The 14,810-nt window shown below is 39.5% G+C and overlaps 3 protein-coding genes across 6 annotated transcripts; 1 reads left to right on the forward strand and 2 right to left on the reverse strand.

Annotated features, from left to right (window-relative positions):
* Window positions 1–1,125: 1,125 nt before the first annotated feature.
* On the reverse strand, window positions 1,126–6,129 carry zcchc8 (zinc finger, CCHC domain containing 8). Its single transcript, XM_069523709.1, has 14 exons — window positions 5,854–6,129; window positions 5,687–5,727; window positions 5,529–5,603; window positions 5,275–5,377; window positions 5,103–5,177; window positions 4,908–5,011; window positions 4,697–4,762; window positions 4,525–4,585; window positions 4,294–4,430; window positions 4,029–4,171; window positions 3,817–3,932; window positions 3,212–3,298; window positions 2,741–2,861; window positions 1,126–2,436 (listed from the first exon to the last, which is right to left on the reverse strand). Exons 1-14 carry the CDS (start codon window positions 6,127–6,129, stop codon window positions 1,481–1,483), a joined length of 2,361 nt encoding a protein of 786 aa, XP_069379810.1. The 3' UTR covers window positions 1,126–1,480.
* A 1-nt stretch (window position 6,130) lies between these two features.
* On the forward strand, window positions 6,131–8,188 carry LOC109638136 (uncharacterized). The gene is made up of 4 exons (XM_020100965.2): window positions 6,131–6,264; window positions 6,901–7,030; window positions 7,126–7,259; window positions 7,338–8,188. Exons 1-4 carry the CDS (start codon window positions 6,145–6,147, stop codon window positions 8,094–8,096), a joined length of 1,143 nt encoding a protein of 380 aa, XP_019956524.2. The 5' UTR covers window positions 6,131–6,144; the 3' UTR covers window positions 8,097–8,188.
* A 307-nt stretch (window positions 8,189–8,495) lies between these two features.
* Window positions 8,496–14,410, reverse strand: rsrc2 (arginine/serine-rich coiled-coil 2). Of its 4 annotated transcripts, none has more exons than XM_020100964.2 (10): window positions 14,282–14,410; window positions 12,966–13,107; window positions 12,597–12,637; window positions 11,228–11,391; window positions 10,933–11,064; window positions 10,775–10,822; window positions 9,857–9,942; window positions 9,513–9,763; window positions 9,325–9,414; window positions 8,496–9,206 (listed from the first exon to the last, which is right to left on the reverse strand). In XM_020100964.2, the coding sequence occupies exons 1-10, from the start codon at window positions 14,285–14,287 to the stop codon at window positions 9,021–9,023; spliced, it is 1,146 nt and encodes a 381-aa protein (XP_019956523.1). In that variant the 5' UTR covers window positions 14,288–14,410; the 3' UTR covers window positions 8,496–9,020. The 4 variants fall into 4 exon arrangements, with proteins under 4 accessions (XP_019956523.1, XP_019956522.1, XP_019956521.1 ...); XM_020100963.2 differs by having other exon boundaries at window positions 9,513–9,766; XM_020100962.2 differs by having other exon boundaries at window positions 10,706–10,822.
* Window positions 14,411–14,810: the final 400 nt, after the last annotated feature.

The raw sequence follows: 14,810 nt of genomic DNA on the forward strand, positions 1-14,810 counted from the left end.
TTAATATATATGTATAACAATAATTATTGAATATATATATATATATATATATTATTATTATATATTATATAACATGTTTGCTTTGAATTAGATTTTCCTAATGAATATTAAGACAGTACCCAGTAGCTTAAACGTAGTTTAGTTCAAACAATGAAGTGTAAAAACAAAATGTGTGAGGTGTGGTAGAAGCCAGTTATAGCTCATATGAAATTCAGAAAATCTTCAATATGGGTTGTCTATTAGTATAAGACAGACAATTGGACATACTAGTATAACAACAAAGAGATGGAAGAGTATATGCTATTAATACAGTATGAACAAGATATTCTACATACATATAGTTTACAAACACACATATATTCTTTATTTATGTAATGCCAATGCTTTTGGTCCATCCCTTCTTGGGATTGCAAGACATCTGTAATTTACATTCACATACATCTTCTTCCAGTATTCACTTTCCAAAATGTGGGGGAAAAAGGAAATAAAGTCTTTTGACGAAAGAGAGTAGTCATCATCATTTTCACATGACTTTGTAAGATGTTAAATAACTGAGATTCTCAGAGTACAGCAGACCCAGACATACATTGCATTATATCTGCTTGCAGGCGTGTATATTTGCATAAATATGTATGTAGGGGTGTTTGTGTGTGTGTGTGTGTGATTCATTCAGTATGCATCATGGATGCATAGGTCATTTACAAATCTAGAGTTCAAATATTCTGCATACATGGGGGTGTCAGCATTCAGTCATAAACAGATGGTCTACATTCATTATGTTGGGAAATTCTCTTATCTTTGAAACACTAAACATACGCTTGGTAGAAATGTATTTGAGTCTACAACTGAACAATTCTTGTCATTGATAGTGTTAAGAAGGTAACTTCAGCTAGTATGAACCAATGTGATAATTTCATAATAAATAAAAAGATAAGATTAAACTTCTTAACCTCGTGGGAACCAAATAAAAATAGTTTTGAGGCAGATTTTCAGTTACATGCAGTTTCATGTGTGTTTTGTTCCATTATTAATAAAACAAGGGCCTGAACTGATTATAGCAAAACATGGTCAACTTGTTCAGACACAAATATACAGCAAAATAAAAAAAGCAAGGACGCAAGCAGGTTTACTTGAAGATTTTAAAGCAATTCAAGTAGGAAGTAAAATAGAAAAAGCCTTTTAAACAACATATGAATATTAATACATATCATGAAATTGCCATTTTACAAATTATACAATAAACTCAAGAGCCGCAGTTACACTACTACTTTAAAATGATGGAGACTAATAAGTCAAAATCTACAAAACAATGCTGTTGCATCATCTGCCACTGCCCCTCCCACATTGTATGTTTACAAATTCATTTTAACTTGACTAACTGCTAAAAAAGACATGCTTGATAGGCTGGGGACGAAAATGAAAATATTTTTTCGGTTAAAAAAATAGTCACATATTCATGTGTCCAAGTCAAGATATACAATTATTCTTTTTTCTTTGCCAAATTTCGAGGGGAACCTTTAAGCAAGTCCCTGATTCTAAGGTACGTCCCTGTGGCTTCAGCAACTTCAGTGTATTCTGGTGTATCTTCAAATGGAACAATGCCAGCAGCAAACTTGCTGCGGTGAGGAACAGCTGTTATCTTCTCATCATGCTTAAGAGAAGCGTCATCATCAGCATCCCTGTTAGAGAAATCTGGATCAGGGCGCTGTGGATTGTTATCCTGGGATTTGACAGGACCAGGACTCTGAGGGCTGTCGTCTTGGACTTTGAGTGGTTCGGGGCTCTGTGGGTTGTCATCCTGTGATTTGACTGGACCAGGACTCTGAGGGTTGTCTTGCTGGGATTTGATTGGACCAGGACTCTGAGGGGTGTCGTCTTGAGATTTGACTGGATGAGGGCTCTGAGGGCTATCTTCCTCAGCTTTGATTGGTCCAGGGCTCTGAGGGCAAAGTTCTTGATTTTCTGGTTCCCTTAGATTTGGGCTACTTTGGCCAGTTTCTAGAGGTCTATCTGTGTCCATTGCTTTTTCAGCCTCTTCTGTTTCTGTGTCGACATGCACAGGTGTCAACACGCTCGGTGAACTGGGTATAGGTGTTCCCATAGTAGGTGTGTCACAGTCACTATTTGTGGCAGTGTCAGCATTTTCTAGAGCCGCCCAAATCAGCCTCTGCTGCTCCTCCAGTTCCTCTAATGTCAGCTCATCATCTGTCCCCTCCACAGCATCATCAACCACGACCCAATTCTGCCCTCGCAGAGCTGGAGAACCGTTGTTGGGAGTAGGGGGAGGCGTACCTTTTGGGAGAGGGGGGGGAGTGGGTGTAGCTGGAGGAGTGCCGTGGGGTAAAGGAGGAGGTGAACTGAAGCAAGGAGATCCTGGGGGAAGCGGTGATTGGAACTTGAAGTCACCTCTGCGACTGTTATAAGGTGTTCCTGGATCTGAAAGAAGAGATGAATTAAGTCACTAAAAGTTTCAAATATGTACAATCAAAGAAGCAACTGATAGTATTTCTGTGCATACTTCTGTATTTAAGATATAACTAAAACATAATATTAGCTTCTTGCAACACAGTATTGTAAAAGAAAAACTAAATGGAACAAATTATAAAACGTGAAGTTCACTGGAATTTGGGATAAAACTCAAGAAAATTACAGATTACTGTTTATTTATTTAATTTGGTTTTCTGGACATTTAAGACTCATAATATGCCTGCTGAAAAAAGTGACTAAGATGAACAGTTACCTGATTCGATATCCATATCTGAGCTCCTGCTGGAGTTCTGATCAGGACTGGGCCTATTTTTCTTCCTCGGCTGTGGAGAAGAGTCCGATTCACGGCGCCTCTTGTTGCAGGTGTCACCAGGCTGTAGGCAACGAAGAATGACATGTGCAATGAGATTATTATTAGACTCTGCCTATAATGCAGCCACCAGACACTAATCCGTATCTGATAGAGTGCCAATATAAGAAAAATTGAGGCCAGAATGACAGACAAGACTGTGAATTCACATTAGTATGATTGGGTGGCTGAGTGGGATGAATGGACATCCACTGTAAGAGGACAGCACAGACTGTTATGTAAAACAGAGTGGCAGACTGAGTTCACACACAGTCATTTCTTTTTTATCCTCCATTTTTTGATTTTTGAATAGGGAGCTGTTGATACAGGAAGCCAGGAGGAAACACCCAACCACTGAGAGACTAAGATACTCACCATAGGAAAGTTGTTGGACAGGTACGCTGCATAGTTTTGCTTTATCTGGTGGCTCTGCAGTGGAATTGAACCATACTGCATGAATTCCTGGAGGTCAAATAAAAATGAAATAGTGTAAGGTGCACAACTGTGACAGACACTCACTTGTAAAAATGCAATAAACCATATTTATGATGCCACCATGTCTAACAGACAAAATTATTTATACTGACATGTAATACTAAATTATTATTTTCCATGCCCATCAATTAAAGATCAAGTCTCTTAATTTTTTGACAGGAAAAAATACAGAAGTGAAATGTAGTATTAATACAACCTGCAATATACAGTAAATATTGCTGCTATGTATGGATTCACACAACTTGTGATACATTCAAGCAAAATATTTGAAATAAAGTAATGATAATAATAATGTGCATTTGTATAGAACTTTTCATAACAATGTCACATAAGAAGAAGTAAACTAAAAAACACCACCAAAACCAGACAAGGCAGTTGACTAAAAGGCCATGAAAGTGAAAGAAGACAAATAAAATCAGTATAAATAAATACAAATCAAATATTTCCAAGAGCTTTGTGAAGTGAACCTTGGTGTAGGGACTTACATCTTTCATTTTGTCTGGTGCAGCTACATTGAAGCCAGGGAAATCTTGCAGTTTGGAAACATCATAAGAGATGTTTTCTGATTTACTATTCTCCGTTGTATTGCCATAATTTGGTGCTACAAAAGAGAAAAAAAATATATAGATTTGTAGCAGTTTATTAAAATGTACTCATTGGAAACACACAGTTGTCTGATGTTTGATTTACGACGTACCATTTCCATCGTATAGTGTTAGGCCAGAGTTTTCCATCTCTGCCTCCTTTAGCCAACCTGGAGGGTAGCCGAGCTGCCTCATGCGATAAATCAGAGGAGGAAGGGTGTTGCCATCAATTCCCAGTGCTGCCAGCAGCTCCTCACTGTAAGTGAACAACACAGTGAAAAACATTATGTAATCAAGATTTACTTTGACTTGTTCCAACAGGTACTACATGTGGTTCAATTCAGCTCATTTCTGTTCAGCGCTAAGTAAAAGTCCTGCCTCATGACTCCAGGCTTGTATTTCGCAAAGCGCTCCTCCACTTCATCAGCATGGTATCGCTGGTTACTCTGCATGGTTTGGTTGTTGTTTTGATTGAACTCTTTTCTTCTCTCATTGATTGCAGCCATGTCTTTAGGCTATGGAGGTGACAATGTAAAAATGAAGTTAATCAACTTATGACTCTTGTGTTTAACTTGGGTTAATGCCACACTAATAACTCATTATTCTCACCTTGGGACAATCCCTCAGCTGATGACCGCCGCAACCACAGTTAAAACACATGGACTTGGGTCTAAAACGAAAAGACACATGAATGACTCATTATACACCACGATTAAACAAAGCAAGTCATAAACACAAGATGGAAACTAAATAAAGCTTCTATTATTGAACCCAGTCATACCTTTTGTCTTTCATTTCGATTTCCTGTCCATTTGTTCCGAGTACTTGGTTAAAAACCTGGGAATAGCTTTGCAATCATTCAGGAAATTAAATAAAATTTGATGAAATATCAAATTATATTGTCTACTTAGACTCAGCAGCACACTTTTAAAATAAGAACATATTAAAATGAATAAAAGTGAATGTTTGACACAGCACCATCTTAAAGATACATTGGAATGTCCCATCCATCTGTCATCTGGGGGTTTTCATTGACCAGAGGCTGCCCAAGTTTATCAATACAGAAAGAAGTGAAATATGACACACTTCCAACCACCTACGATAGAAGAAAAAAAATCTGTTTATATATGTTGCATTATTCAAACCACCGAGAGATACCATTTTGAAAAATACAGATACATACTCACTTTAAAGGCTTGTGTTGCTTTTTCACTGTATGAGGATGAGCTTGGTGGATCTTCATCCATAGCAAAAGCTGAACTCTTTACAAGGGGTAGAACAATGATTTACTTTTCCTCTGCATATACAGGTATAACCGTGTGGATATTAATAACAGTAAAACAAATTCTGGGTAAATACCTGAGGTTTGACACAGGTGGGGGGTTGTTTCTTCTCATGTCCTGTTCCCTGGTGCTTCAGTATCACACTATAGATAAAATCTTCAATCTCTTGACGACACTGCCTGAAAGAAGTATTTTTTTAATTTATTGTTTCAGCAATGGATAAACAGATGCGCACGCATGACAAGGGGTTTGCTGCTGTGTTTTCTGATTTGAAGTCGTGATTAGCACTTCAGGGCCACCGTAGATTAACAACACTGAAACATAGCTCACTTTGAAATACTGTTGTTCGCATAAAGGATTTGAAGAAGGGGTCCGCCGGTGTTGACATCTTCAATTGTGATGCCACTGTAAAATCAGAGGGACATTAGCATTAGCGCTGAGTGATTAGCTTTACTTGTATTGCGATCAACCGAGTGTCCGCCTGTTACCTTGGTGGTGTGAGGACGCTCAGCTGTCTCCGTAAAACTGCATGTGAAACTGTGAGTTAAGGGAAATGCACAAATAAGAAGAAACCAGCTGTTTTGGTCCCACACAAAATGCTAACGGTGCTAGCAGAGCCCCGCTAGCATACACAGCGCGGATCTGACGGAAGGATATTCTCCTCGGTGAGTCTCTTGATGGAGTCGTGATACTCCTTCAGTCTGGCGCGCCGGCTCATCTCCTCCGGCTCTTCCTCGTTATCTGTGAAGCGAATGTGTGTCGGTGTCGGTGGTTCGGAGTGATCTAGCTGCTCAAAGAGCTCACTGTCGCCGAAGTCTACGTCTGCCATCTTTCCTCCAGCTTTGATACTTTGGAGATCAAAGGTCAAAGCAGCGACCGATACCCGCTGTTCCTGAGGGACAGGGCAGAGCTGAGAGTCGGTGTGAAGCATCGTTTGCTTCCGACAATGTCCAGTATCTCAACTATCCACCTGACTCTGCCGCAGTGGGACGGAGGCTCGAGGAGAATCCGCTTTATTTATCTGGTGGATGTGACATCGTTCAGGATGGCGGAGAGTCCCCACAAGGTGAGACAACCACACACTGCAGCTTCTTATTGTTCTTATAGCAACAAGTGTGTTTATCATCACACCCAGCTAGAGGGCGCTGCACGGGCCACCATCTTCACAACTCCTACCACAACACCAGAAAAAACTAAAACATTTTTGTTTTGCGTGAACGTCATTTACACTAATTTAAAGGGATAGTTCACCCCAAAATGAAATCTAACTCACGATCTAAGTGTTTGAGTCCACAAAACACTTTAGAAGTCTCAGGGGTAAACAGTGCGGCAGCCAAATCCAGTACAATTTAAGTCAATGGTGACTGATTCCTCGAATGAAAAAAAAAAACTACAGAAAAAGACATAAACGCCTCCATACTGCTCGTATTAATGTTTTTTGTGAAAAAAAAAGTGAACAAAAAGTCCTCAATTAAATGCCACATTTCATGTTCTGCTATCACATACAGTAGTATATAAAGACATACATAAATATCTTACGTGTACAACCAATTTTGAAAAGGGGATAAAGAGAGAACCCAAATGACTGATGAGAACTTAATGTTTGTTTGGATACGTTTTAAGAATCGGTCACAATTTACTTCAGTTGTATTGGATTTGGCTGAAACGATGTTTACCCCTGAAAAGTTCACGTGTGTTTCAGGCTCCAGGAATCCCTCTATTTTTAGGAGCTGATGTCTTCTCCAGCACTGACGTCCGCACAGAGAACCATCCCAGGTACCACGCCAAGTTTGCCAAGAAAGGACTGGCCACCAAAATACACTTTTCCTCAGGTAACAGACATTTATTCATGTGACTTACACCAGTTCACACACATACACTGCTTCTCACACCTAACACTGTTGTCTCCCATCCTGGCTTGTTGCAGCATTCAGGTTTCACGGGTTGAAGGTACCTGCTGCAAACAACTGCCTCTGGTTCTACAGTATTCAGGGGCTTTTTCGTGTTGCCTTTGAGATGTACAATAAGCAAGAGCAGCTGGCTGTGCTTGAGAACTTCCAGGTGCAGTACTGTTCCCATTATGCATGTGTCTGCATGGTGCACATGGTTTGTTTATTTTTTATGTCCTTTCCTTTGTAGGATGTTTGGAAATCGCAAATAAATGACAGCCCTCTGGAAATGAGTTACAGCCTCAGCAGCATGCTCGATTGTTCAACACCCAGCAGTGGGGGTGAGTCAAGAAACGAAGCATCACCACCACAGCATTGCAAGGTTGGCAGGGAATTGGACACGTTAGGCGGCAACACATCAGCAGATCATGATTATTGCTCTTTTCTGGGGAAGAGCTTGCCAACAGAGCAAAAACAACAAGTTGTGTCCAGGATGAAGCAAAGATTGCACAGCTTGGATGACAAACTCTCCTCTGAGATTCACAGCCACACAGAACATCTGGAGACCGTCTTGCTACTTTTAGAGAACATTGATCGGTTTATAAATGGCAATCTAGACGAAAAGGATGTGACTGAAACTGTGTTGGCCCTGCTGAAGGCCAAAAACTGGGGCTCTGTATACTCAAGTTCCCTGCTGAGCTGTATGGGACGATGGCTGGGCCAGCAGTTTCATGCAGCTAACAGTAGCATCAGTCAGAAGGTGGAGGGTTTTAAAGTTCAGCATATTGAGCGAATAAGTGACTTGCCACCTGCTGAGGAACTAGCCACAGAACTATTCCCAGAGGCCATGCAGACGCTGCTGCTTCACTGGATGGGGTTGAGTGAGGAGTCCACCCTGGAGAAGAGACACAGCGAATATCCGATCCTGCTCCTTATTCTTGAGTTTGCCAACCACAACCTCATCACCGGCGTGGCTCACGTACTGTACTCCAGCCTTATATGTAAATAAAGACAATTTCCATGTGGGCATCAACAGATAGACCTGAGATTTAACTTAAGTTCCAGTATTCTAATAAATGTATATTTTCTATGTGAAATTTACAGGACAGTCTCTTATGTGCCATATACCATTTCACTTTGGTTTAGAAATAAGTAGGATTCTTTGACTTTAAATGAAAACATATTTTAGTATTATTTCATTCTACTAAATTTAAATTAATACAAACACTTAACACCAATTTGATTCCAATGATTTGGAAACTGTGACAGAATGTGATACTAGAAAAAAAATATTATCCTTAAGGCCAAGCCCTTGCAAAAGCACCAACCTAATATAAACCAAAAATGTAATTACCCACATACATATCACAGGCAATAAATAAAGTAATGAGGTGAGGTATGAAAAGCCTTACTCAACACAAAACTAATTTATTTCAAGAATACTCTTCTTGGACCTTTCTCCATCAGTGGCAGTCTTGAGACAAATGTGTACCACAGCCCAGTTAAGTTTTTCCCAGTCCGTAGAAATTAATCCATTCTGGTAATGACACCGACCTCAGTAGCATTTTGCTAAGTGGATATAAATTGTTTTCACTTAAACCACATTATAATCAGTTTTTGTTCCAACAATCACATATCAATATATTTCAGTTAAAAAACAAAAAACTAATACATCATTCAAAACAAAAATCTAATTCTAACTAGCATCAGTGAGTCAGACTGATGCTTCCTTTACAGAAGATGTACAGATGAATCATCACTGAGACAAACTCAGCGTCTGGCTATTTACATTTTAATAATGTTCCAATAACGGAGATGTTTGTCCATAAATAAATTACAGATTCAGAGCAACATCCATGCAAGCCTTAAAGCTAGCGATGAATTGGCAGTCCTACATGACCAGATGAGCAACACTGACAGTCTAGGTTTGGCACTAGATAGAATCCATTCCACGTGAGAATGAGGACGTAAAGCCGAGGCCCATTCCCCTCTGGGTGTGTGTCTGAGACCGGGCCATTTCATATTGAACGTCAAGGTTCCGGAACATCTCTTCCTGTTTTTGCAGAGTCTTCAAGCCGTCATCGTTGAGTGGTTTGGAAACTTCAGCCTCATCCTCTCCCTGCAGAGACAGCAACTTCTATTTAACTCAGACGTAACCCATTGGAATGCTGAAAGTTAGAACTTCATTGATGTATCAAAAACACTGAGATTAAGTAAAGTGACATTGTAATACTTACTTTAATACCCATAAGTTTGCGAAATTTAACATTTTGGTCCTTGTTTCCAAAGTTTAGCTTCTCCCACAGCTCAGTCGTCTGGGACTTGTCCTTAAAGATAAAAAAATACATCAGTTTCTAGAGTTTTTGCCAGCTCAGACAACTTGAGGAGGCAAAACTGGATAATTGACAGCAAAATCAAGTCTTACCCCCTCCTTCTTTCCCTGCCATAGCATCTTTCTCTTTTTCTCCTGCTCTGCAAACTTCATGGGATTTACAGCAGATGGGTTGTAGTAGCTCGGCACAGCAATACCAGTCTCTGCCAGAGTTTTTGCCTGTAGGGCTGCCATCTGAGCCGCCATGGCAATCTGTGGTGTGACCTGTGTCCCAGAGGCCAGGAGAGCCGCCACATTGAGGGCAGGGTTTGAAGCAGCTGCAGCAGCTGCTGCTATAGGCGCAGCTACTGGAGACAAAACACATGGAGGCAATCAATACCTGAATGCAGACTAAATTCTAAATTTCAAGGTTAATCAACACAACATGCCCTTCTCACCTGCAGTGATGTCCTGCTGTTGCTGCTGCTGCTTCTCAATCATTTCCTTCTCCTTTTGCTCCTGTAGTTTCTTGGCTCGCTCCAGCCTGGAAAATAAAATAACGAAAATAATGTTACGCAGCTTGTTTACAAATCATTATGATAATAATAATAATATGCTCAGTACATTGAACTTAAAAGTGGTATGTGTGGACCTAGTCTGCAAACAAACAAACAAAACAAAAATCATACTCAAACATGCTATAGACATCACATTTAAATAATACGTTTTTATTCAACAAGGTACAGTTAAGAATTTAAATGAGGTGAGGGGAGAGAGGGAGAGAGAGAGAGAGAGAGAGAGAGAGAGAGAGAGAGAGAGAGAGGAGCAATGTCCCCAGGGCAACGTGCAACAGAGTTCCCCGGCCAGAGACAAATTGTGGATGTTGAAATTACATGGTCTGTGTCTTAAGACACCTATGTCGCCAATCTTCTTCTTTTTTTTTTTCTTGTTTTCCTTCCAATGTAATTTCCTTTTATGAACAACAATGCTCTCTGGCATGTGCAACATAGATGACAAGTCTGATTACAACCACAACCAGCGGTCACAAACTTATTTGAGTAACTTGAAGAATGAATGCTTTGATTGTTGCTGATGACAATGAGCTTTACGTTTAGTTTTTTTTTTGGTTCCATTAATGCAACCTAATCTCTGTTGGGTCACAAATTTCTTAAAAAGGTCAAGGTGTAATCAAACTACAGAAAGAAGCTTTGCAGCCACAATTAGTGAGTTGCAACAGGAACCACCATCAGCCAGTTCAGAATGACCAGTCATCTATATTGTAAATGCCCTGTAAGCTGTTGCCTTACCTTCTGGCCAGGGCCTCTTGTGCATCCATAGCTGTGTTTCTGCCCCGCAAGAGCGGTGGGTTAACAGACCTGCTTCGACTCTTTCTGCGCACTTTTTCAGTCCTTTTCTTTCGCTCCCTGGTGGAACAACCCAAATAATTCAATCAACATTCTGTTCATGTCATGTTGAATGGTCTACAGGGAGGACGAAAGTTCAAACACATTCTCCTAATTTAAATCAAACCCACCTGCTCTTACTGCGACTTCTACTGTGATGACGATGTTTGGTCCTTGAACCTGAGCGAGACCGTGCCTTCTTCTTCCTGTCCCGGCTGCGTGATCGTGACCGCCGCTTGTCCCTACTTCTACTGTGATGCCGTCTGAAAGTAAAAAGATTCATCATCTTTAATTAAATAAATCACGTAAAGGATTTCGTGTTACTATTATTTTATCTATTAAATACTACCAGAACCATGATAAAACCGTTTTCTCTTGCATCATTTAATAAGTCAAAAGACTTACTTACTTACTGACCACACTAACCTCTCTCGTGAGTGCGACCTGGACATGCTCCGGCCTTTGGAGGGCCTCCTGTCTTTGCGTCTGGAACGCTCCTCTCCATTCTCTGCTGACAGTCTCTCTTGTTCTTGCTGCTCATCTGTTTTTCTGTGCGATTTTGACGGCTTCTCGGAGTCTCTCTTTCGTGCCTGTTTTAAGAAGAAGTTGTCTCTTTCAGGAAATGCAACAAAAAGAGTTAGTACCATGGCTACAGCAGAAGGTATAAATGTTGAAGTGCTGAAAAAAAACCTTATGATGTCAAATCCAATTTCTTAACATATAAAAAAAATAATTCCCAGGACATGATTACAACTGTGGACATTTCAGTGATACAGAAAAATTTGACAAACATAATTAAAGAGAATTAATCAAACCAGCATGTTTGGAACCTCACTTCTTTCAATAGTGAGCATGCAAACCTTAAGATCTGATTCATAGGGAAAGACTTCACTGTAGTTTGTCAGTTGAACCAGATAAACAATTCAATGTGGCCTAAATACTTTCAACTTGAACCTACTATAAAGTGGGAATAGGGATGGGCATCTTACTTTTTACAGCTTCTCTACTAAACATCATCCAAATCACACAATAATAAATTAGCATGAAACACATTGGTAAACTTCCTCAAATAAAAATATGCATTTATTTCCAGGTTTATTCTACTTATGTCAAATTAACTTAAAGGCAGAATCACAGTGTTTATCTCATGTGAAAATAATTTAGACTATGTTCCCAAGAGATAAATAGCTGTTACTGTTCTCTTTATAAGACAAATTAGTTTTAACAAAACTGAATTTTTTACATTGGCTATGGTTTAAAAAAGATTCCATCTGAATTCAATATATTAGTTATGCCCATCCCTAGATGCAAGAGTTAATTCCAAATAGTGTGAGACAAATAGGAGTTTGAATGGCAGATAGTTACCTGTCCCAGTAGTAGACATATTATTTTGCTATGTCAGCAGGGTCTTCTGTTCAGTCTCTTCGTGCATTAGCACGCTGAGTATGATTTATTGTAGAAATGTTATCATGTGATCTACACACAGGATGTCACAAAAAAAGAAAAGAAAAAAAAAGCTACTCTTTCTTTAATATGGCTACAAATAATGACACATATCCAAGGATGAAAGCTTCCATTGAGATATGTCTGCATAAGGAGGGTAAAAAAAAGACCCTTTCCCTGTAAGTAAGTCCATAACCATCTATTTCTTTTGTTCTGAAATTTGGTTATTTTAACAGATCCACCATAATAAAAACATACTCACCTTGACCTAAAACTAACAAGGGCTAAAACCTATGGCCTTCAAATTCACATCAAATATCTTTCTAATCATAGATATTGACTTAACATTTACCTCTTTGCTCCTGCTGCGACTCCGTCTGTATTTTCTGTCACCTAAAAAAGGTAAAAAGCAGACTGTTGACAAATCCTGTGAATTTATTAAATGTGCACTTTATTCATAAAGAATGTAAGAGAACAGATTTTTCTAAGTAATTGTAGTGATCATAGTGCAACATGTTAATTTAGCTGCATGATAATAAAACAACCACATCACAAATATTGGTGTGCTTTCATTTTCGTTGCAACAGCAAGGGGTTCATCTTCTTTCCAAACTTTCAAATGTTACACCTCACGAAGGCATATACTACGAACAAATGCCATCATGGGGACCACATTTTTCTGCTTTTTCGGTATTGTCTAGATACTGTTACTGAATACTAACGTTTTCGGTCCCTGGACCGTGACCTTGACCGCGAATGGTGGTGTTTGGAGCTTCTAGGAGATCTTGATGACTCCATGCTGTGTTTTTTTCTGTGGTGAACAGGGGAGCCTGTTCTGGTCATGTCGACAGAGTCATCACTGGCCTACAACAAATGTATGTGAGAAAAACCATTAGCAGCAAATCAGTGTAATGCAATATGGTCAGTGACGTCCTAATTGTATACACTCCCAAAGGCAGCGTGGACGTCAGCAGGATTTCTATTGTTGTTGAATCAAGACGATAAGTAAACATGTACTTCAACATCACTGAATAAATTAAATAATCACTAGTACTGAAATAAGTTGATTAGTCTCTGATAAGAATCTGTTTCAGAAATTAGTAGTTCATTTACAAAACAATGATACTATAAATCTGCTCATTGCCTCTGCCAAAGAAATTATGTTTTCACCTAATCTGGTGGTTTGTTGGGTTGTATGTTTGTATGCAAGATTTCGCATAAAACACATGGGTGCGTTTTTAAATGTTTCACTCTTTGTCCAGAGAATAATTCATGGATCTTGATCTAAGAAAATAATCTTTTGGGAAATGAGATCTATGAGTGCATGAAATCTGGTGCAGCTGATTGAATTTGAGGGGATCCTATCAACACACCCCTCTGCCCATTGTGACCACTCATCAGCAAACTGAAATTCAAGACTAATCAAATTAAGATGGTTTGAATAAGGATGGGCTGCAGGGATGAAGAGTAATTGTGTGTTTATTGATTTTATATGGTTGTATTTACATGTCGCATAGTGTTTGTTGTCTGTCGCTAGGCCTAGTGACGATCAGTTCTCTTCAGCTCAATGAAAACCATGTGAGAATTATGTCAAATCGTTGAATACTTGTTTATAAACGTATTATTGACTTAAACCAAACAATTTGTTACGATTGCGTGGTTATGATACAACAAGGGTCTTCACAATGTAAAGAGGCTGCTGCAGGTTCATCTTCACTGCGCTACATCGAATTACGGTTTACGGTGGATTAAGTATCATGACTCAAAGAGAAATACATTCAAGACAATTAAAGATGCCTTCGAACAACATACATGCAGTGTTAGCAAACGAGCTAGCCAGATAAGCTACTTCTTCGTCCACCATTCATACTTCCAACACAGAACAATTTAGCCTTAGCTTGGCTGCCAAGCTAGCTGATGCTAGCCGCCATCTTTAAGTGATAAATATTTTTTAACATCGATGTAAACTTACAGTAGCGCTGTTCGGATGTAATCACATTCGTGTGTATCTTGTTTGTGTTCGTGTGGTGGTACTTACCGACATTCCGAATTCTGAAGCGCACCGTGTATGTGACGCCGCTGCTTGGTTGAATGTGCACACGGACACGGAGAGGTAGCTACAGCTAGCAGCTAACTGCGATGTGTGGCTCAGCTAATTTGACTTTGGGTTGCCAGGTTTAGCAGGGGAGCAAACAAGAAGCAGAGGGAATTCTTAATCATAAATAAACGAAGATTCTTCTGTTTCAATGAAGTCAGTTCATTTGTGTGTAGTTAGATAATATCTACAGGAAATAGGATGTTACATCTGTACCACTGTGGGAGCTGAGTTTTACAAGGTCGATAAACTAGATTCATGAATTATGATGGTATTTCTTTCGTCTTAACCCAGTGCCTCGTTAATTACTGAAGTTGGTTCAGTTATTAAAAAAAATATTAATTGTTGGTGAAGGAAAGAACAGTAACTGTTAGAAACACATAGAAAACATCGCAACAGACGGAAAGGTATCCAACCTGGCAACGCCACGAGAAATTTCTGAAACAACCCGCCCCCTCTGTGTGGGGCGAGG

This window comes from Paralichthys olivaceus, chromosome 4, assembly GCF_024713975.1.
Source record: "Paralichthys olivaceus isolate ysfri-2021 chromosome 4, ASM2471397v2, whole genome shotgun sequence".
In the NCBI taxonomy this organism is placed as follows: domain Eukaryota; kingdom Metazoa; phylum Chordata; class Actinopteri; order Pleuronectiformes; family Paralichthyidae; genus Paralichthys; species Paralichthys olivaceus.